The 24,007-nt window shown below is 33.9% G+C and overlaps 1 protein-coding gene across 3 annotated transcripts in view; it reads left to right on the top strand.

Annotated features, from left to right (window-relative positions):
• Window positions 1–6,578: 6,578 nt before the first annotated feature.
• LOC118203698 (WD repeat-containing protein 48) overlaps window positions 6,579–24,007 on the top strand; it is a 113,935-nt gene continuing 96,506 nt past the window's right edge. For 2 of the 3 annotated variants that reach the window (XM_085816484.1, XM_085816483.1), the window contains exons 1-3: window positions 6,580–6,815; window positions 12,261–12,401; window positions 17,144–17,219. In XM_085816484.1, the coding sequence (XP_085672610.1) occupies window positions 6,741–6,815; window positions 12,261–12,401; window positions 17,144–17,219 (292 nt within the window). In that variant the 5' untranslated portion in view covers window positions 6,580–6,740. Of the gene's footprint in view, window positions 6,816–12,260; window positions 12,402–17,143; window positions 17,220–24,007 lie in introns of all 3 variants that reach the window. The other variant, XM_085816485.1, reaches the window with a different exon arrangement.

Here is a 24,007-nt window from a genome sequence, read left to right as displayed (position 1 = left end):
GTAATTAGGATTGTAAGGTAATTTTTATTAATTTAATGTATGTGCTCATTTATATTTTAAGTAGTGTTTTTGAATTTAATTATATTTTAATGAAATGATAGTTATTTTGTGAATTTTATGTTTGCAGGAATTTGGTATACGTTTAAGTTGAAATAAACGTGCATGGAAATAATTTAAATATTTGATACTAAGTATTTGTAATGCTTGCGGTATGAATTCGTTGGTGACGTGTATAATGTAAGATGATTTAGAGGTAAAAGTTTTTGGATATTTTATTTATTTTATAATTTCATATATGTTCTTTTTACCGGGTTTAAAGATTGAGAAAATTGTCATGTATTTTCGTGAAATTTTTCTAATTTATGAGAAAAAAGCAGTGTACATGGATATAGTGAAGAGTGTGCGCAATGCCATTTTTGTGCAATTCTGGGATGTTTTTTTAAGTAAAAATAAGTCGCCGTGTGCATGGTTTATGTGTATGTGTTATTTTGAAAAACGCGTAAGGAGTATGGTATTGTGCACTTTTTCCCAATTTTGCAGTGAATATTTGTCATGATTAAGCAGTTTTGTTAGATAAAATTTCTAGCATAAGTGTAATTCGGCTAGTAGATTGTTGGAAGAAGTGTTCAGTAGATAAAAAGAAAAGAAACATGTCTTTACTTCGTGAAGACAAAATGGCGGCGGGGAAAAAAAAATAGAGGGTTGCTGTAGGAGAGTTGGTTGCCAAATTTTCGCCAAAAAATCGCCGAGTTACCATAATGTAAAGATCAACCCAAAACTTTGTTGTAAAACGTCGAGGTGCCATCATCAAAATTCGCGAAGTTTGGACATTATCGCAGCAATGGGTCAAGATACACTGGTCATCAGAATTAAAGTATGATGGAAAATATGCTCACGAACTTAATGTTGCAACCAGTGCCCAATGCTGTAATTAAATACAGTCAAAAGTCGTTAATCCGGACTCGTCGGGACTTCGGCAATTCCGGATTATCGATTTTTTCGGATTATAGATCATCAGTTTAAATCTGGTAAGATGGCATGCAAAAATTACAAAATTAAAAATGTGAAACCGTAATTTATGAAATAAAGAACAATTATGATCTAAAGGGTATCAAAATTTACAAAAAGAAAAAGCTTAATATTTATTTGTTTACTTTATTAAACACTTCCTTCAATGTAAGTTGCTTCGTTTCATGTGATAATACTTTCTCTTTAATTCTATTAAACAGACATAATTTCTTGTTTAGTTACAAAGTTCCGCTGTTCAAGTCCTATAATTGCTGTGTTGAGAATACCGACTAATTTGTCAATCGAAATGTTTTCGTTTTCAATAACTTCTGGGTCACTTTCTTCACTATCAGAAGCGAATTATAATGACGAGGAACTTGATTTAAATCATATCAAAGATGGAGTACGGAATTATAATCCAAATAAAATAAAAACATCTGCTCTGAAGATAAGGATAGTGTTGACAGATCAACTTCCAATCCGAGGCGTGAAATTCATAAACAGATTTCGGATTTCAAAACATACTTTCGCTTTGTAGATACAAATTACATATTAGTAAATATATATTGGAAATTCTATTTGACATAATCTTTCTAATCTATCATAATCTAATAATGACGTTTCTGCCCCCCCCCTCTGCCGCAGAGTAGCGTGAAATTGATAAACAGATTTCGGATTTCAAAACATACTTTCGCTTTGTAGTAAATATATATCGAAAATTCTATATGACATAATCGAAAGTTCAAGCTTACTTTTATAAAATTGCTCTAACAGTCTGCAAAAAATAATAAGCGGGATCCAATTCGAAGATTAAGGAACAACGCAATCTGCAACATTAACTGAATTAGATAACTTTAGCTTAGCGTATAACTCCGTTACACATTAAACGCGCATGCGCACAAACATATTCGCAGCCGTAAGGGTCTTACGCGCTCTCGTAAACGCCTGTGCGCATGCGTGAACGCGAAGCATGCGCAGAAAGTTTGTAGCTTTGAGGTCCGGATTATAGATCATTCCGGATTATGGGTGTCCGAATTAACGACTTTTGACTGTACAATCCAACACAAAATTCCACTTCTGTGCCAACTTTAGCGCCTGAGATATAAAAATTCTGTGATTAACAATGTGGTGCGCAACTGTAGCATATTCAAATTCCGGTTTGTAGTGTAATTTAAAGTGACTGTGGTTTCTGAGAGTGATCAGTGTTCAGTAGTTGTGGCTCAAAGCTATCATTTAAGTGAATATCAAAAGTGGCGAATCCCGCGAACGGGCTGGACGCATGGGCGTCAAATGACAGATATATCATTAGTAACTTCCAGAAGCATAGAAGTTTAAGGCACAGAAAATCTGTTTTAAATATATATATATATATATATATATATATATATATATATGAACAGATGCAGTGAAAGAAATTGCAGTACATATATATTTATACCCTTTTCAAATCGATCTCACCAGCGGCCGGTAAAATCGCTGAACACTAGAAGTTCGGTCCAAGGGTGGAATCCTGCGAACGGGCTGGTTGCATGGACGTTTTCGTGGTTTTCCCCATGTGTTACGTGTATACAAGCTAGTTTTCCTTAGAAAGTCCTCCACGAAGGCAACCCTCACTTTAGGCAGATAGCCCTCGAGGCTTTGCCGTAATTACATAAAACCAAAACTAAGAACGTTTTTAATCTGAATAAATATACACAAAACTGATGTAATATCTAAAAGTAGACCACATTTAAAAATCTGATAACTAATTATAAAGCTTGCATTATAATATTGACAAGAATTTAACCGAAAATTATACAGGAATTTAACTTGTTTTATACAGGAGATTCTAGAAACTATTGGAAATTGACATTGATATCAGTACAATTAAAACTACTTAAAAAATTTTTTTAACTCAAAGCAATTTAATATAAATGTTGAATTTAGGATGTGCATAGTTTGAATTATATAGGCTTAAGAAACTTAGGCAATACTTTTGGCTGTAATATTTCAATACAAAATTATAAAATTAAAACTAAGCCTAGGCTAAATAATAAGGCGAGACTACACAGTGGTAATTAACGCGAGTTGGCTTTTAACCCTACCACCGACATACACAAACCGGGAATTAATATACACGTTCGTAAAATAGCCAACTTGGAATATCAGCGAAACAATGTGGCCAAACGGCAGAAAACACTTTGCCTGAAGTGTCTCAGACGACAGCTTAAATGGCATCTTTTTACCCTATTTCGCATAATGCGCGAAACTGAAATATAATTCTGGCAGGAAATTACAGAAAATAGAAAAGGTAAATAACTAAACAAAACTGGTTATTTCAAAATCAAATAAGTTTTTACAGGCTGATTTCATTGTCCCTAGTTGAGAACCCCTGCTATAATCTGAAAAAGGGTAAAAAATAAAACCCATTATTAGCCCTTGTAGGAGCTGCGGCAACTTTAATAGCCGTCTCGGATTGCTTTAGAAAAATGAATCTTTTAAATTTTTAGTCCAAAGGGGCTTTTTGTCCCTGAGGGACTATTGTTTTCGTTTTGCGTCAAAACACTATAAATGGCTGTATCACTTTTCAAACTGTTGCCACCAAATATTATTGCCCTGAATTATATTTGCAGAATTTGCATTAATATATGTATGTTTCTCGCATTGTGATAAAACAACAGTACCTAGAGCCATGCGAACAAGGGCATCTGAAAGCCCAAATTTCAAATTTAGAATTTGTTTTATTATCGATTTCATATTTTCTAAAGCCCACCAGCGGCCGAGCGGTAAAGTCGCTGAACACTGCTAGTTCGGTCCGAGGTTCGACTCCCACGAACGGGGCGGCTGCATGGGCGTTTTCGTGGTTTTCCCCCATGTGTAACGTGTATACGAGTCAGTTTCCCTTAGAAAGTCCTCCAGGAAGGCATCCCTCCCTTTAGGCAGATAGCTCTCGTGTGCTTTGCCATAACTGAATAATAATAATCCTAATCCAATCCAAAAAAGAAAACTACGAAAATCCGTTTTTAAATTATTGCGAAAAATCCAAGAAACGTTTTATCAAAGAACGTTTCTTCTTGGATTTTTCGCAATAACTTTAAATACAAATGTTCGTAGTTTTTTTTCCCCTCAAAATAACTAATCGATGAATTAATTTACTTGCGCCAAAAAATATTTTCTTTTCCTTTAGAGTTTAAAGAAATTTTAAACGATATTCATTTTATGAACTCTTGATAACGTGACCTTCGAACTTCGACACCGGTTTTAAGGTTTGGCGACAGATATATCGCGCATGCGTAGCTGTTTCCCTCTATTATGGAATGGAGCCACGTCTGTTGCAGAGAGGTTTTCCTTCGTGGTACCGTATACTAAGATTTAACCCATTTTGTTTTATACGAGAACAGGTACTTTCTTTAGTTCATGCATTGCACATGCGATTCTCTCGATTCTTGAGGTTCCTGGAAACCCAAAGTAGTGGGAAACTTGCTTTGCCTTTCTAAAAGACAATCAAATTGGAGCTGCGAAAATTGGCTCTATGCCAGCTGCCCAAATGCCGCTCACGTGATACACAATTCGCCAAAAAAGTTCTCTTCCGACGTCGGCACAAAAATCGCTTCCCACAACTGGGGTGGGAAAAAAATTGCCCCAACTGGGGTGGAAAAAAATCGCCCCAACTGCATATTCTTTAATGCATGTCTAATGTGTTACATTTTTATGCACTACAAATTCAAATAAAAGTAGAGGGAAATATATTATAATTTAAAACATAACATTTCAAAATTTATAAATTACTCATCAAAACATGAAATTAAGTACATTGATATATACATTAGTTTAAAAATTACAATTTTAAATTATGCACCCCTTCTTTATATGTGAAATAGGAAAACACCAAATATATTATTTTCACTAAAATTTAATTAAGGCATTGGGAATGTAGAATAAATAAATAATGTAGAATCATCAGAATCAAATGCGTTATTTCTATAGCGAAATACTCGAGTTTTTCACAAATCTCAAGAAAGTAAAATATCAAATACGTACACTTTCAAAAACAATCCGTGACCTCCGCCGTCCTCAGTTTAGCTCTAAAACGACAGTCAGAAACTTAAACGGCAGCTGTCAAGCTGACGGAAAAGTTTCCGACGCGTCGATCACTGTAATGATCGAGACGATGACACCAGACTCGCTCTCTGTCGATATAAGCACACGGATATAAAATGTACAATAATTTTAAAAACTCTTTAAACTTATGTTATTTCAGTTTTTTCATGTCATCCAATATTTCGACGAGAATAGAAATCGCCCCAACTGGGATGCAAAAAAATTGCCCCAACTGGGGTGGGAAAAAAACTGCCCCAACTGGGGTGGGAAAAAAGTTGCCCCAACTGGGGTGGGGAAAAATTGCTCCAACTGGGGTGGGAAAAAATTGCCCCAACAGGGGTGGGAAGAAAAAATTGCCCCAACTGGGGTGGGAAAAAAATTGCCCCAAGTGGGGTGGGAAAAAATTGCCCCAACTGGGGTGGGAAAAAAATTGCCCCAACTGGGGTGGGAAAAAAATTGCCCTAACTGGGGTGGGGGAAAAAATTGCCCCAACTGGGGTGGGAAAAAATTGCCCCAACTGGGGTGGGAATCCTGCATGTCTAATGTATTACATTTTTATATGGTTGCACGTGTAGGCTCCCTTTTATTTTTTGTTTATTATCTCCGTCTTTAAAATATATTGAACTCGCATTCTCTACATTGATTATATGTTCTTTATGAAAATGAATTTTTAGACAAAATAATGCATAAGACAGATATAACATTACAGAACTAATTCTAGAATGGCTACTATGTGGAAGGCTATCAAATACTGCATTTTTAAAGTAAATAATAGAAGCATATTTTTATCGTAGTTATACGAGAACTGAATAATATGAGATTATAGTATAGTTAGTTATACGAGAATATTTGAAATAATATTTTCACAAGCATACACATAATGTTTCAATACTTGGGTTTTCAAAGCAGAAAAAGTTGTAAAATAATACATATCCAGAAATAAGTGTCAAAAGTAGCTAGTTATCTGATACATATGTAGATCATATGAGCAGGAATGTGATATATTAATACATATATAAAATCGCATCGAAAAGTAATTGCCCTGCGTTTTCGCAATAGACGCACATTACTCGATTTTTAATGCTAATTTAGCAACATAACAGAACCAAATTAGCAATCAGATACCAAAGAAATATAAACACATCTTAATCCCGTTTTCCCCATGTATTTTCCTTTTATCGCTAGCACCTATTCCCCACATGATATTTACTTCCGTTGGCATAATGAAATGTCGCCCATATCCTTGAAGGAGCCAAGTTGCAACACCGATTCTAGAGTCGGTGTTGTTTAAATCCTTTCATTTCTCCTCTAAACTACTATGGGCCAATTTTTTAAAAATTTATTGTGCTCCAATTTTTCTTCCAGGCTTTTTGAACTCGTATAAAACAATACGAAGTTCTTTTTACTCTCCTCTGGAAACCGAAATTGCCCCCCCTTTCTATATACCTTTCCTTCGCACCAAGCTTGATTTTCGCCCATCTGTGCAGGAAGACTTATCGGGTGCAAAACAAGACATTTGTCTACTTTGTCTGTCTATCTGCTTCGCAATGGGTAATGCTTGTAAAAAAATAATCGGAAAGGATTTCTTTTCCAGTTTTCATGCTTGTTTAATCGTTTAATGATTCAATTTAGATTAGGACAATAAATCAACAATGTTGACTCCCGCACCAACAAGTATGGCGCACCATAGACAGGCAAGCGGTCATGGAATGCGTAAGAAAGTTCAGGTATATATTTTGTGGAAATTTGTTTACTTAATTTCCTTGACATTTCATATGTATGAGATGTAAATATTATGTATAACTGCCTAACTAACTGATGAAGCAATTCTAAATAGTATAAATAATTAGAGTTATATCTAAAATAAACCATCTTTCATTTGTAATATACAATGGCTCACAAAAGTGTTCGTATATTTACGAGTTTCAGTAAAATATCGCTTTATTCATTAATAAAAAGAGTTTTCATCCCCAGAGAACCCGTTGGCGCTTCGGGAAAGAACCCGTTGGCGCCGTTACATTTTTACTCGCCAAGCTCGCGGTTTATCGACGATGAGCCGAGCCGTGAAGGTGATATTTTGTAAGCGTGATTTTTAGTGCATGTAAATTTAAGTTAGCGGACAAAACAATATATTAAGCATACGGTGGCGCGCAATAAATTGGAAGTTGATCTGTCAGCACTATCCTTATCTTCAAGGCAGATGTTTTTATTTTATTTGGCTTATAATTCCTTACTAAATGTAGTATTTCATCTCTCCGTCTTTGATATGATTTAAATCTAATTCCTCCTCATTATAATTCGCTTCCAATAGTGAAGAAAGTGACACAGAGGTTATTGAAAACGAAAAAATTTTGACAAATTAGTCGGTGTTCTCGACACAGCAATCATAGGACTTGAACAGCGGAACTTTGTAACTGAAGAAGAAATTATGTCTGTTCATAGAATTAAAGAGAAAGTATTATCACATGAAACGAAGCAACTTAAACAACTTACATTGAAAGAAATGTTTAATAAAGTAAACAAATAAATATTAAGCTTTTTTTTTTTTTTTTTTGTAAATTTTGATACCCTTTAGATCATAATTGTTTTTTATTTCATAAATTATGGCTTCATATTTTTAATTTTATAATTTCTGCATGCCATCTTACCAGATTTAAACTGATGATCTATAATCCGGAATCACCAAAGTCCGACGAGTCCGGATTAACGACTTTTGACTGTATAAGCATTTATAATGGAAATATAAATTATTATTAATCTACTGAAATTAACCGGTTAAATGTGATATACGAAAAAAAAATTTGTCTTAAATTCCAGTTAACATAGAAAACGATATATTCATTACACCAGCAGTAGTTTGCTAATTTTGATGACCATGGTGATGCATCAAACTATTCTGTCATCTTAGATAATCAATAATATTTTTTATTTCAATTTAATCATCTATTTATGTCACACCTGCTATCATCTGAGAGGTTATTGTTAGAAAAGCATTAATAATATATTATCTTGTTAAAATTTTACGCCATAAAATTGATTTATTCTCATAATTGTAGATGACAATAACCAATAATAAAAATTAAAAGCATTACTTAATTATTTAAAATGCACTTGCACATTTTTGCGGCCTATGAAAACAAATTATTTTAGAGGTTGGAAACCTCATGGTTCTGCTCGTTGTTCTTAGAGCCGTTAATAATTAAGAACACAACGTGAAAAGTCGTGTTACAAGTTAGCATTACCCCTCTCTCCGTATTTTTTCCTTTCATCCTGAACCGAGAACTGGCATCTATCTACGAAAATATTTCTATCTACTCGTTGTTAAAAAATTCAGAAAAAATAATAGTAAATAAGAGAAGAATAATATAAATCTGCAAATGTGAACAACAGTGATAATTCAACAAAATGAATGCAAGAGGAATGTTTGCAAACTTACAAGCAAATAGGATAAATCCGATGGATTACCAGGTTTGAACTATTATCACCAAAGTTGGCGATGTTTACATTTACCGGGTTCTCTGTGGAAGTGCTTTCAATAAAAATTAAGGGTAAAGTGCAGAATCGCCCACTTATTTGTTTGGCACTTTTTGCAAGAGTAAGAAGAATTGGATTTTTGTTGATTTTCTTTGATTTTTTAAGTGAAAATAGTCGATGTATACATGGATGAAGTAAAGGGAGTGTGCAATGCCATTTTTGTGCAAGTCTGGGATTTTTTTAAAGTAAAAATAGGTTGTTGTGTACATGGATACCGAGTACGTGCAATTCTTAAAAACGCGCCAAGCAGTGGGTGATTCTGCACTTTTCCAAAATTAATATTTTAGAATGAAATTTTTAAAATAATATCCATAAATTTCTCTGAGCAAATCTACATTAATTATTTTATAAGCATTAAAACTTTTGTTTGGAAAAAGAATAATAAAAAAGTAACAGAAAAGTTTCCTCACAAAAGTCTGTACGCTTTAAAGGAACCTGCACATATTCAGAAATATTATAGTATTCCTGTCAGTTAGTATTCTGTAGTATATACATATGTAATATAGTATTTATGACAGTGGTTGATCTTTACATTATGGTAACTTGGCGTTTTTTTTGGCGAAAATTTGGTGACCAACTCTCCTACAGCAACCCTTTATTTTTTTTTCCCGCCGCCATTTTGTCTTCACGAAGTAAAGACATGTTTCTTTTCTTTTTATCTACTGAACACTTCTTCCAACAATCTACTAGCCGAATTACACTTATGCTAGAAATTTTATCTAACAAAACTGCTTAATCATGACAAATATTCACTGCAAAACTGGGAAAAAGTGCACAATACCATACTCCTTACGCGTTTTTCAAAATAACACATACACGTAAACCATGTACACGCCGACTTATTTTTACTTAAAAAAACATCCCAGAATTGCACAAAAATGGCATTGCTCACACTCTTCACTATATCCATGTACACTGCTTTTTTCTCATAAATTAGAAAAATTTCACGAAAATACATGACAATTTTCTCAATCTTTAAACCCGGTAAAAAGAACATATATGAAATTACCTGATCGCGAAAAAGTATTTACCCTTTCCAAATATGAACATTTCCACATATAAAATAAATAAAATATCCAAAAACCTCTAAATCATCTATTACATCATACACATCACCAACGAATTCATACCGCAAGCATTACAAATACTTAGTATCAAAAATTTAAATTATTTCCATGCACGTTTACTTCAACTTAAACGTGTACCAAATTCCTACAAACATAAAATTCACAAAATAACTATAATTTAATTAAAATATCACTAAACCATGTACACGTCGACTTATTTTTACTTAAAAAAAACATCCCAGAATTGCACAAAAATGGCATTGCGCACACTCTTCACTATATCCATGTACACTGCTTTTTTCTCATAAATTAGAAAAATTTCACGAAAATACATGACAATTTTCTCAATCTTTAAACCCGGTAAAAAGAACATATATGAAATTACCTGATCGCGAAAAAGTATTTACCCTTTCCAAATATGAACATTTCCACATATAAAATAAATAAAATATCCAAAAACTTTTAGCTCTAAATCATCTATTACATTATACACATCACCAACGAATTCATACCGCAACCATTACAAATACTTAGTGTCAGATATTTAAATTATTTCCATGCACGTTTACTTCAACTAAAACGTATACCAAATTCCTTCAAACATAAAATTCACAAAATAACTATCATTTAATTAAAATATAATTAAATTCAAAAACACTACTTAAAATATAAATGAGCACATACATTAAATTAATACATACATAAATACCCATTTCGAATTCACTTTAGTTACGGCCATGGGATCCAAAAATTCACAAACACTGTTTCACACAACACAGAATAAAGCCAAATACAAAATTTCCAGATTTTTTCCCAATTTCCCCCCTTTTCCGATTAAAGGACCGTAATTCGTCCATTAATATCACATGACATATCCCATGATCTCTCATTTCCCTCACACAAAATAATGCGTAATCGGAACCGAGTACTGCTCACATTATTACCAAAGTCCCAGGTAGTAACCTTTATCGCCTCCAAAATGTCGCCAAACTACCAGTTACCATATTGTAAAGATCAACCATGACAGCTTTCAAACGTCTGGCCATAGAGTTCACCAGTTTTTTTTTTTTTTTGTTAATATCTGCATTAGTGTTCCTCCATTCTTCCATCATTACTGTTTTTAGCTCATTTTTTGTTTTAATGTTGCTTCTTCGTAATCTAACCTCCAATTCCCTCCAAATGTATTTTGTTGGGTTAAAATCTAATGACTGAGGTAATGTTTTCAAAACTTGTGGACAATTATAGACACCCAAAAGGCAAACGTTGAGGGCAGTATGCGTAGAATCGTTATCCTGATATAAATTAAATTTGTTTCTGGTTTCTCCACACATTGAAGATATTAGGGAAGGAACCTGGAGAATGTTCAATTTTCGTGCCATTATTTCTGCTAGGGTAATCATAATAGAAAATTTTTTCTTGTCTCAGAGGATGTGTGTAAATAGCAGAGAATGCCAGGCCATTGTCAACGGAAGCAATTCCAGCAGACAGATGAGGGGCATTGTGATCAGTCTGAGGAGGGTAGGCTGCTCCACATGGCAAATCTCAGCTGACACACACCTGGATGCATCCATAGTGCACCAGCTGTGGCGACAATGGTTAAAGTGAGGAAAATTGGCAAGTTTGAGGGGTGCCAATGCAGCCACAGTGACATGAGCATGTGTGGATCTATGCATCCACTGACAAGCAGTGGTGCACCTACAAGCCACTTCTGCCTCCTTTCTGCAGCATATTCAAGACGCTCTGGATGTTCCCATATTGACCAGAACCATTTGCTATCTATTAATGGTTAATGACCTGCACTTGTGGCATTAAGAAAACTGCCATTGACCCCATCATAGACATCAATGTCTGTAATGATGCCCGGTTCGAGCTATGTGGCTGACAGAGTGCCACAGGGTCATGTTCTCAGATGAGTCATACTTCTGTTTTTGCAGTGATAGTCACTGTGTACGAATGTGGCGTCATTGAGGAGATGGGTACAATCTGGCTACAACTGTGGAACGCCACACCGCGAGATAATGCAGCATCATGTTTTGGGACCAGTTACGTATGATTCCAGGTCACCTCTAGTTCGTATTCAGGGCATTATGATAGCTGAATGATATGTGGATGATGTGCTGTGGCCGGTCCCCTTTATCAGCAGGATAGTGCCTAACCACACACTGCTCGCATGAGCCAACGTGCTGTGCAAGTTGTACAGATGCTTCCCTGGCCTCCGTTCTTTCGTGATCTCTCACCAATCAAACACTTTGGGGATGTAATTGAATGAAGACCCTGCCTTTACCACATTCAAGAGACAGACTATGGCAAATGGTTGAGAGGGAAGGGAGAGCCATTCTTCAGGACACCATCCGTAGTCTCGTTGACTCTGTACTTAGATATGTTGCTTCGTGTTTTTCCGTGTCGGATAGTGTAGTTCTATATGTCCCTTATTTTGTTATTATTTATAAGAGATTCTGTAAATATAGATTTTCCTGCTTTATAACTTTTTCTTTGTGGAAAATGCATTATAATTTAGTGAATAATTAGTTATAGTTTACTTACTAGTAATCTAAAATTTTTCTTTTATAGGTTTCATTTGTTATCCGTGACGAAGTTGAAAAATATCATAGATCAGGGGTTAATTCACTTCAATTTGACGGGTATCTTGGTAGGTTATACTCGGCTGGTCGTGATTCTATTATTAGGATATGGAATGTCCGAAATTTGAAGGTACTTTGAATCAAAAATTGAGTATTACTTTGTAGTAAAATTATTCAAGTCTGCTTTAATTTCTTTTATTATTATATAAGTTTGCTTTGTTTTAGTTTCTTTGCCTCCCCATAATTATGCTGTAAAGAGAAAAATTTGATTTGGAGGGAAAAATTTATATGCATCATTACTTCTTGCGTTTTATTATTAAAGTTGTGCAATGAAATTATCATTTTTAACAATTGAATTGCATTTATGACTTCAGATAATGTAAATAATTTACAATAATGATAGATATAATTTATAATAATGATATAGATGGGCTTCAACTAATATAAATAATTGCATTTATGGCTTCAGGTAATATAATTGATATAAACATTTTCTTACTCCGACTTCACTGAGATTTTTAAAATTTAAGGCTCATAAATTCTAAAATATTTCTGATTATTTAAATAGGTGCAATTTGACATAAAATATAATTTTGTTTCCTTTTATCAATTTGACAGTTAGTTTCAAGCTTTTTGCTATAGAATATAAAATTAATTTTGATTCCTAAGAGAGAACTGTGTATAAATATAGCGTTTAAGGGTTATAAATGTACATTTTCAACAAGAAAAATAGGTCATTAAACATTGTGAGAAATCCATAAATTTACAGTTTCAGTGTGTCGCACATGCATTTTGTTAGGTATACAACAGTAGAATTATGATAATTTGTTCTTTTTGGGACCAAGAATCACACAGATTATATGTCATATCTGAATTTTGTTTGGAACATTAAGTTCATTTTATTTGTATTTAAATATAACTTTTAAAATGCACTTTTACATGAAAAATTATTTAAAACAAAGCAGTTGTAGTTTTTGGTTCTTTCTTGCTAAAGTGGTTGCTGATATAATCAGCAAAATTGGCGAACTTAACAGCTCAATCTATAGTAGGCAAATTTCAAATATCAAAATAGGGTTATGTAGGGGCCTCTTTAACAAGACGGTAACTGTAAAAATATATACACTGATTAACATTAATTAAGGACAAATCACAAAAATGACAAACTGATCCACAGTATACAACACATAGTAAGGTATAAAATAACATGAAAAGAAATTATCAGATAATTATAGGAATTAGTATAAAATGAAAAAATCGTGTGTGTCACTTTAGCATAATAAAATTGGGTACTATTCTGTATCAGGACCGGGTTCAGAAATCTATGTATAAATGTGTATATGTAAGTACAAATGTGTGTGTGTATACATATATGCACATACAGACAAACACACTTTCATACATTTTTTAATCTAGTCCCGATAACAAAACAGTATCTAAAATTGTCCTCAATGCAGAATAAAGTCTCCCCTAGAAGCAATACCACATGCACAGTGATGTGTAATACTGTCAATTATACAGTCTATAAGTTTCGTAGGAACTGAGAGCCATTGCTTTTGCAAAGCAGTTGCAAACATAGCGTGGGTATGAATAGAACTGAGAACTATTCTTTTTCCCAAAGTATCCCAAACATGTTTGATAGGATTCAGGTCCTGGTGATCAAGCTGACTGCACCATGTGCTGAATTGTTTGCTGCTGAAGGTAATCATCTGTGATCTGAGCCCTGTGCAGTCTTAACGTTGTCATCCTATAGCAGGAAATCATCATCTACTGCCCCCGTATATGGGTGCACATAAGCGTCAAGGATATCATCTCTATAGATCTAAGTGTTCATGGTTCTGTTTGGAAAGACATCGGAGTCTGTGTGTGTCCACCCAAAGAGAATACCACCTCAATTACAGACATTGCCTTCTCCAGATGCATCTCTTTTAAGGATGCTTGATGGATAATAACAGGTTCCAAGTTATCTCCAAATCGTGTAACACATCCTATCGCTTTGAAGGCTCTCATCCATAATGAGAACAGCCCTATAATTGATCAGCCATCCCGTGGACATGTTGACATGCCCACCTCAAAAAACGTTCCCTTTTAATGATGTAACATGAGTGGCAAACAAATGGCCGGTCACCTCGCATACAGACCACCTTTGTGCAGCCTCCTGCTCACAGTTGATGTTGACAGCTACCTTCTGGTGGCTGCAGCAAGGGAGGTTCTGAGTCGAGTTGCAGTTCTATTCCTTCATGTGCATAACAGCAAATATTGGTCATTGGCACTCATCTTAGCTGTTGGCCATTCTTGGCTAAACTTCCAGGATGCCAAATCTTCGTTTAGAAATTGTTGCTAAAGTCTATGAACTACTGAAGAACTCACATTTAGACATCTGGCCATTTCTGTTTGACTTTGTCCTGCCTCTAGTCTCCTAATAGCTCTCCATCTTCACAAATTCACTTAAATACAAATCTAAGTAGGGTCATATCATTCCATGGTATCTTATTGCACCATTTTGATGAGTTTTTCAATGTTTTGAGTATGCATACCAGTTAAACTAATTTTGAACCTGTAAATAAAAGTTAAAATGTAAGTAACAGTTAACCTGTAATTTTGAAAATATTGCACTGCTTGATGTTCTATGCAAGGTTGATTCCAAATTTTAATCCTTTTCTTCCTAAAATGCATGAGAAAAAACAAATAAAAATTGACTTATATCCTGTTTTACAAAAACTTAACTGGTTTGTTGAGGATTAATTGGGGCTAATAAAATCGAAACAAAGTTCTAATAAATGTGTTTTGATCATGCTTATCCATTGTTGTTGCTAAATTGTACTGTTTGGTTACTATTTTTGTTGAATATGGTTGATGATATAATAAGCAAGTGTATTTAACAACAAAATTGCTTTCGCTTCTTAAATGATAGTCAAAATAAATTAATCCATTACTTAAAAACTTCTTAGCAATATCCTAAAATGAATGCCTGTGCTATTACTATCATTAAATTCCACACATATACCATTGGATTAATAACACTATTAGCAATAAAGAGTAAATTAAAATTACAAATTTATGAAAGAAAATTTGTGCATTCTTTATCACGTTTACTTTACTTGCAGGGAAAGTTGTATGTTTAAGAATTACTTCAAAGTCTGCTGAAATTAACTTAATCAATCCTTTACTGAATTGAGTTCAAGTGAAATAACGAAACAATAAAAAAAAAAAAAAAAAAACTTTTCTGTGGGTAAGATGTTTTCTCTGAGGCAGTTTTTCTTTGCCAATTTTTCTATGGCAATATTTTTATTTCTTACCAGAGTATGTATCATTCACCGAATTTGGTAAGCATTTTCCATTCTAAGAGGCATGAAATTTTTAATTCTACGTAGTTTGATAAATAGCCATCTTATCATTATGTTGCCATTCAATTTTTTTAAAGATTTTTAATGTATCTTTCAAATTATAGTTGCGTAACAAATTGAGTAGACTGAAAAGAGTGATTGTACATAATAATTTGGCTTTATTTTTGTGTAATTAATCTCTATTGATATAATTAATATAATTGATATAAACTGTAATATTTCAAACTGATAATTTTTAAGAGCTGTTTCACCATTATTATAATTTGTTAAATGTATTTTCATACCCCTAGAATACATATCTCGGCAGAGTATTTTTTTAACCTTTTCTGGCATGCTACCTTTTAAAATTGGAGTTTTGATTAAAAAAAAAGGTAGGCAATCTAATTAGGCCTAGAAGAGTACAGACTCTCAGTTCTCCTAGATGATCGGTGAGCCCGGTCTGGACACACCTAGGATTCGCTGTTTTAGGCAAGATTTCAAGGTAAAAATTTAAAACTAGTATAGAATAAGGAGATTGGCATACAGCCAAAAAAAAAAAAAAAAAAAAAATAGAAATTTCTTTTCAAACGATTCCTTTTATACCCTAAAAAAAATCTGGAAGATTTCTTTGAAAAATGAGGATCTTAAAAAACTAAACATGGTTGAAATGTATGGACTGGTTTGTGTTGAGCTGCTATCTACTATAAATAAAGAAGGTTCAGAGTAACCTATAATAACCTATAAATCCTTTTTCATTCAATTTTTTTGTGTGTTCAGAAGGAAATTTATAGGTGTGTCCAGACCGGACACACTGTGCCACAAAGGGTTAATCACATTGAAATAATTCTGTTTAGTGTTGATTATTTTGAAATTTCAAGACTTTTTGGTACTTTCTGAATATCCGCACCCCCTTAAAAGTATTCACAAATGGCACCAAAATAGGCAACCCACCAAAATGTATTTATGTGGTAACCCTGGTATTGTGTGCATGCTGCAAACAGTTGTTGATTTCCAGCATAAAATTTGTTTGTTTGTGCTGAGTGTGCGTTTTTTTTGTTTGTTTGTTGTTCGTGGTTGCTTCAGAAACATGGCATTTTACCGAACAGTAGAATGCAAAAATTTGCATATTATGAAGTTCAGCTTTGTAAATGATCAAATTTTATAGATCAAAATTTGTGTACTGATGCTGACTTTGTACATTTCTTGGATTTTTTGAAGTAAAATCAGCTCATTATATATAGGGAAAAACAACAGTGTGTGCAATGCCCAGTTTGTGATGCAATTCTGTGATATTTTTTTTAGCAAAAACAGATCACTGTGTATGTGGGGAAAAGCAATGCAGTGAAAAAATAAATGTTTTGGTATAGATATTTCTTGCATTTAAAAATTTTTTGTTATGTTATTGAATCACTATTTTTGAAAATGATTGTTGCTTTTCGTGTCTTAGCTTGGTTGAAAATTATATGCCAGTGGTTGACAACTTTTCAGAAAGCCCTGATTTTTTACTTAATAATTATAGTATGAATGTGTACTTTTCTCTTCTCTCTAGGAACCGTATATCCAGTCTATGGAACATCATACTGATTGGGTGAATGATATAGTATTATGCTGTGGAGGAAAAAATTGTGAGTTTAAATACATTTTTAAATGAGCAGGGAATGCATTTTTATTTCAAAATTATGATATTAAATATTTTATTTTATGAAGTAAGTAAAACAAAATAAGCATAAACTGTAAATTTATGAGTCGTACTGTTGTGGCATTGTATTTTGAGATTTCATTTATACATCATGTTTTGTTTAGCCTATCAGGAGTGTTTTATTGCTGTATGCAGAAGAATTGCTCCCGTTATTAATTGATGGTTAATCTTCAATAACTATTTTTTGACTATTGCATAAATATGAAAAATTATTTGTTGAACCAGAGCTTCCCAAAATGTGTGCTGGGGTACCACGAGGCATCTCTGGCCTTGCTTGATAGTGACAAGACTTGCATTGGCCGTATTTTCATTTATTATATGTTCATTAATATTTTTCGTTATTTTTTATTCTATTTTTTAGAATAATAGGTTCTAAAGTTTCTCTTGATACTTATATTTTGGTTGTTCACCTGATTCCATTAAAATTATATTTTTAACATTTTTATTTCTCCTTTTAATCTTAAGTAATTATTGTTCTGAATTTCATTTTTTAATATGCAATTTTATTCTATCACTAAGTTCTTTAATTTGCAAATAAATCTATGTTATTGCATCAGATTTGTACTAAATAATTGTCTTACTTTTGCACCTGTTATTTTCTGTCACAAGATTGCTAAAGTTGTCTTCTCAGCATTAGCATCTGTTGATGTTTCTTTTTTCCATGCATAATCATCAGTGAACATGAGGGAAAAGTTGTGCATTTATAGAGTCTCACTTTCTTTTGTAGCATAAAGTAATGAGCTCTAGAAAGACTACAGAAGAAGTATATTCTTCTCTTAAACTGTAGACAGACAAAATCAGAAGAAGGTTGTTAATAGCCCTTTTATTTTGAACACTGACCTAACTTGGGTTTACGCAAGCCAACACTTCTGGCTTAACTTAAGTATGTAATGCTGTATTAGGTATTTCTCCCGCCTTCGTGGTGTAGTGGTTCTGCATGCTGGGCCGGTGTTCCAAAGGTCCGTGGTTTGATTTCCAACAAAGACTGTTGCTAATTTTTAATCTCTCTGGCCTCCAAAAAAATCCTAATGTCTTTACAGTGGTGTTCGAACTAAAACAGTGTTGGATGGAGGAATCTCCACACCGAGGATTTGGCGATTGAGTCCCCTAAAAACCCCAAGTCGCCCTTTAATAGGCGGAATATGTAAGGTATTTCTCCCACCTTCTTGGTGTGCTTTCATGGTGTGGTGGTCTGTGCCCTGGGCCGGTATTCCAGAGATCCATAGTTCGATTCCCGGTGAAGGTGTTTTCTAATTTTTCATCTTGCCTGCTTCCAAAAAAATACGTAATGTCTCTACAGGGTACCCAAACTAAAAGGGTGTGAGATGATGATTCTCCTCACCCAGGATTTGACGACTGGGTCCCCTAAAAACCCCAATCACCCTTTAAAAGTGGGAGTATATAAGGTATTTCTCCTGCTTTCCTAACGTGCCTTTATGGTGTAGTGTGTTTCTGCACGCTGGGCCGATATTCCAGAGGTCCGTGGTTCGATTCCTGGTGAAGGAGATTGTTAGTTTTTCATCTCTCCTGCCTCCAAAATATCCTAATGTCTCTACAGTTGAACCCTTTGACGCGCGATATTATTTTTATAATTTTTTTAACTAAAAACTCTAGAAAATGAATATTGTGATCCTAGAGACAAATAATATATGAATTTAAAATATCTACTCTTGACCATTGTTCTGTGAGTGGTGGTCGCACTGTGAAACCGCATTGCGTCTAAAACTTTGAAATCTACCTAGGTAGTATGAGGGAAAACTTACCTTTCTCTGTGCGTGTTTTCAATAAATGATGAAATTTACGAATTTTTAAAAAATGTATCTAGGAATTGCATAATATATAATTTTTTTACAATATTTTACAAAGTAAATCGTCAGGAAAAATTAAAAAATAAACATTTATGTAATTTTTCTATAGCAGTGAAAATATAAGTACCTACATAATAAGAACGTTTGGCTAAATGGATTAAAAAACTCAGTAAAATAAGGATAAAAAAAAGACTCAGTGTTTTTTTTTAATTTCAAAGAACAAATATTTTTTGTGACACTGTTCAAAGCAAGTTTTGTCTTTTTGGTACATGCATAGACCCACATTGCACGTTTCACACATGTATCTTCTATGAGGTTTCTTCCTTGTGCAACAAAATGTACACTGCCTGGATCTAAATTTCATTGGTTTGTGTCCAGAGTTATTTAGTTTCTTTTCATCTGGCACATGACATTTGTGGTTTTTTTATGTTAATGGAGGGAGTTTGGTCTTTTTGGCTTTGGTACGGATCATTCGTTTTCCATTCATACGTATTTTATTCGTATTTCGTCCCAAAATATTCAGAAAATATTAAATAAAACTTTACAAAATTTCTATTTTTAATTATAGCAATATATATTTACATTAAATTTAAACCACATGAAATAATTTATAAAATCACAATACTATAACTTGGGGAGCAAGTGTGTTGAGGTAAGAGAAAAGTCTCTGGAAAAGAAAGACCTTTTTACTGGGCAGGTGCATTTATTGTTTAGTAATAAAATAACTCTGTGGTTTCAAAACCTCTTATCTATATCCAGGTAAAAATAAACATTCCAATTTGAGAAGCAAGCAAATGCCATTATGAAGAGCAGTGGTTTCAAGGTGCGACCACTGAGCCTCTGGAGCATTGTGTTACAATGCTCTAGTGGTGCAGTGGTCGCACCCTGAAACTACAAAGCAAATGCCAATACATATAGGGTTTTTTTTATGTATTCAGTTTAATTATTGCTATTTTTTATTGTTTCTGATAGAAATCATGATGTGCGATGAAAAACTTTTGAAATTTAAAGTTGTTTATATTAACAAAAGGAAGTTCTCATTGAAAATGAACTTTAAAAGGCATCCGATTTGAAGTACTAAGACCTAAAACATGTATGATTCTGCAGTCATTTTGTGTTATTTAGAGGTAAAAGATCAGTTATCAATAGATTTTCACTGAAAAGTTTCGGAAGGAAGAGGAGAAAAAAAATTCGAAAATTGGTGGTTCCAGGGCACGACCACCGCACGTCAAAGGGTTAACTAATTCAAATGTACTAGATTAGCCCAATAGTTCACAGGATAATTTAAACATGCAGGAAGGGCTCTGGTTTGTAGAAAATCAGTGAGACAAGCTAAAAGGCTAGAAACACTCAACACCACGGAATCAAATCACTAATAGTCACAGTACAACGTGGCTTGGAATACGCAGAACATGCTCCAAAATTAACTTGCTTAACCTTCGCTTAAATAGCACTTCTTTCTCCTTAATCTAAATAAACACTCACTATCTCCTTTACATTCTGGCATAAAAAGCATGGGTGAAAAGAGAGAGACAAAAAAGCAGTAAATTTAACTATTAGTTAAAAATAAGATAAAACCTCACATCTTTCCTTGCCATAATTTAAGTACACATAAAAGGACCTTAATGACATCGTTAAATCTCGTCTTAATGGGCGTTTTAAATTCTAACTATCTAAACTGCCTAACCTTACCCAGAGCCCACCTCTTACAATTAGGGAATCTGGAAGGGAAAGGACTTTAGAAAAATGTTCTGCACACATAATAAATAATTTTCACAAAATATTTCATTATATTTTCTCTCATGCCACACATTTATTCCACAACTAAATCTCTTCACCCATTGCTGTCCAGAAAAACTGGAGTGTAACAGCGAAAACAGCATCTTTTGTAAGTGTGTTACAGACTTACCAAGTAGCCAACAATCTAAGTGTTAGTAGTACATGTCACTCAAGACCTCAAAAACACCCTATTTGCAAAACTGCTTCTAATGTGCTATTAAAATTGTGCAATTGTTAAAACTTTTAAAGGGTGACTTGAGTTTTGGTGAGCTATTCTAACTTAACTCATGCATACAGCTAATTTTACTTTAATTTTTCTCAATTTAATAGCTTGCATATCACATTTCATTCATACAGTATAATTAAATTCTTATAACTAGTCAAGTCTTATTAAACTAAACATGTATTTGAGAGTACTTTTCACAAGAAAACAAAATGTAATACATTGAATAAGCTACTAACAATAAAATTCAGCTTGCGCTTTACATCAAGATACACGAGTTGCTTTGAAATTCTTAGTATTTGCACTCGCATTTCCTGATAACAGTCTCTCAGACTAAAATTGCATTCTTATTTCTTGAGCACATTAAAATAAACACAGTTGGGTACAGTTTTATTTCTGAGCTGTTTTGCTCTGGAAAAGAACTAGAATAACCTCACTTGAGGTAAAACTTAAATTAATTTAGCAACTAGTCCTTTTAGATATAAAATAAAACTTTGTCGAACTCTCCACTGGTCTTTCCTTCCCTCAGTCATGCAGGTCTTTCCTTCCCTCAATCATGCAATTGGCCACGCTGGATTTTCCATGGGGCATTCGCAGCTTGTTCTGCTGGATGTTTGTTTCTTAGTTGTCTCAACATTGGTTCCTTTCCATATTTGGAGTCTGGTACTTGAAACTCCTTTTTGGCATTTTTTCATACTTCGCACATCTTTTGGTGGTTTCCATTGCCTCATGGAATCGCTATGTGTTGGCCACTTTGGCTTCCTTGCTTCCATTTGATTTATGGCCTTCTTTGCATGTTCTAATTTGCTCATTATTGCTTTTCTTTTCAACGATGACATTTTCACTTCCATCTGAGTTTGCACGCTGTTACTGCTCCTCGCGGCATTCGCATTTTCGCCTTGATTTTCCTGTAAAATACTTTTAAATATTTTAATTTTATTTCTGTTATAGTAATGTTTAATTTCATCCACATTTGCAACTACTTGTTCCCCAGCTTTACTTTTCAAGTAGACTACGACTTCCCTAATCCTTTCTACAATGCATGAGCCTTGGAATTTAGAACATAATTTGGCAGTTCTCTTGTCACCTGCTGATAATAATGAGTGCTTAATTTTTAAAACTTTTATCTCCCACTTTATAATGAGCCTCTCTGCAATTTTTATCATATTATGCTTTTTGTTTCTCCCTTGCCCTATCTGTACTTTTAAGTGCTTCATCTGTTAGCTTTTGGATATCTTTCATTTGGAATTCTGGGTCTAACTTAAAAAAATAACTTGTCCAGCAGCATAATTAACTTTTGGCTTAAGAATAAAAGACTTTTCCCCGTAGTATCATGCTTCGCTCTTTGTAATGCATAAGCTAACTCACTGACCCCACCCCACTGTCCCAGCCCTTGTGATAATTTCTCACATAGCAGTGTATTATTTTCACTATGTTCTTGTTTACCCGTTCTGCTGTGTTGGCCTGCAGCTGGTAAGGTACCATTTTTAGATGACATATGCCAAGTCCTGTACAGAGCACTTCAGATATTTGGGAAACAAACTGTTTGCTGTTGTCAGAAATTAATTTTAACGGACCTTGGTATTTTAAGACATATGTATTTAAAAAGGAATCTATTACTGTTTTTGCAGAGGCTATTCTCAGGGAGACTATTTTGACCTATTTAGAAAAATGATATACAGTCAAAAGTCGTTAATCCGGGCTCGTCGGGACTTCGGCGATTCCGGATTATCGATTTTTCCGGATTATAGATCATCAGTTTAAATCTCGTAAGATGGCATGCAGAAATTCTAAAATTAAAAATATGAAACCGTAATTTATGAAATAAAGAACAATTATGATCTAAAGGGTATCAAAATTTGCAAAAAGAAAAAGCTTAATATTTATTTGTTTACTTTATTAAACATTTCTTTCAATGTAAGTTGTTTAAGTTTTGCTTCGTTTCATGTGATAATACTTTCTCTTTAATTCTATTAAACAGACATAATTTCTTGTTCAGTTACAAAGTTCCGCCGTTCAAGTCCTATAATTGCTGTGTCTAGAACACCGACTAATTTGTCAATCGAAATTTTTTCGTTTTCAGTAACCTCTGTCACTTTCTTCGCTATCGAAAGCGAATTATAATGACGAGGAACTTGTTTTAAATCATATCAAAGACGGAGCATATCGAGATGAAATACTACATTTGGTAAGGAATTATTAAGCCGAATAAAATAAAAACATCTGCGCTGAAGATAAGGATAGTGCTGACAGATCAACTTCCAATTCATTACGCGCCCGCCGCGGCGATGCCCCCGCCGAGCAGCGTGAAATTGATAAACAGATTTCGGATTTCAAAACATACTTTCACTTAGATCCTTTACATATTAACAAATATATATCGGAAATTCTATTTGATATAATCGAAAGTTTAAGCTTACTTTTATAAAATTGCTCTTACAGTCTGCAAAAAATAATAAGCCGGATTCAATTCGAAAATTAAGGAACAACGCAATCATCAACATTAACTGAAATAGATAATTAGATAATTTTAGCTTATACGTCCATTATACATAAAACGCGCACGCGAAAACGTATTCTGCACTTGCGCACACTCATATGCGCAGTCGTAAAAGGTCTTACGCGCACGCGTAAACGCCTATGCGCATGTGTCAATGTGGCGCATGCGCAGAAAGATTTTAGTTTTGAGGTCCGGATTATAGATCATTCCGAATTAATGACTTTTGACTGTACTATACTATAAAGAGTAAAAAACGGTTTTTATTAATTTCGCTGCACTGAAATGGGCCCAACAATTCAAGCCCGACCATTTAGTTGATAGAGTAATGGGAAGAATCAGTTTCTAATTCCCATGAGGAGCCCATCAGGCCCATAAATGTGTTCCACTTGAGCAATTTTAACAAT

The sequence above is a fragment of the Stegodyphus dumicola genome, chromosome 5, assembly GCF_044657685.1.
Source record: "Stegodyphus dumicola isolate Sdum_Otavi_A_Nest chromosome 5, ASM4465768v1".
Taxonomy (NCBI): Eukaryota; Metazoa; Arthropoda; class Arachnida; order Araneae; family Eresidae; genus Stegodyphus; species Stegodyphus dumicola.
Note: the sequence above shows the minus strand (reverse complement) of the source record. Positions and strands in the feature narration are given on the sequence as shown.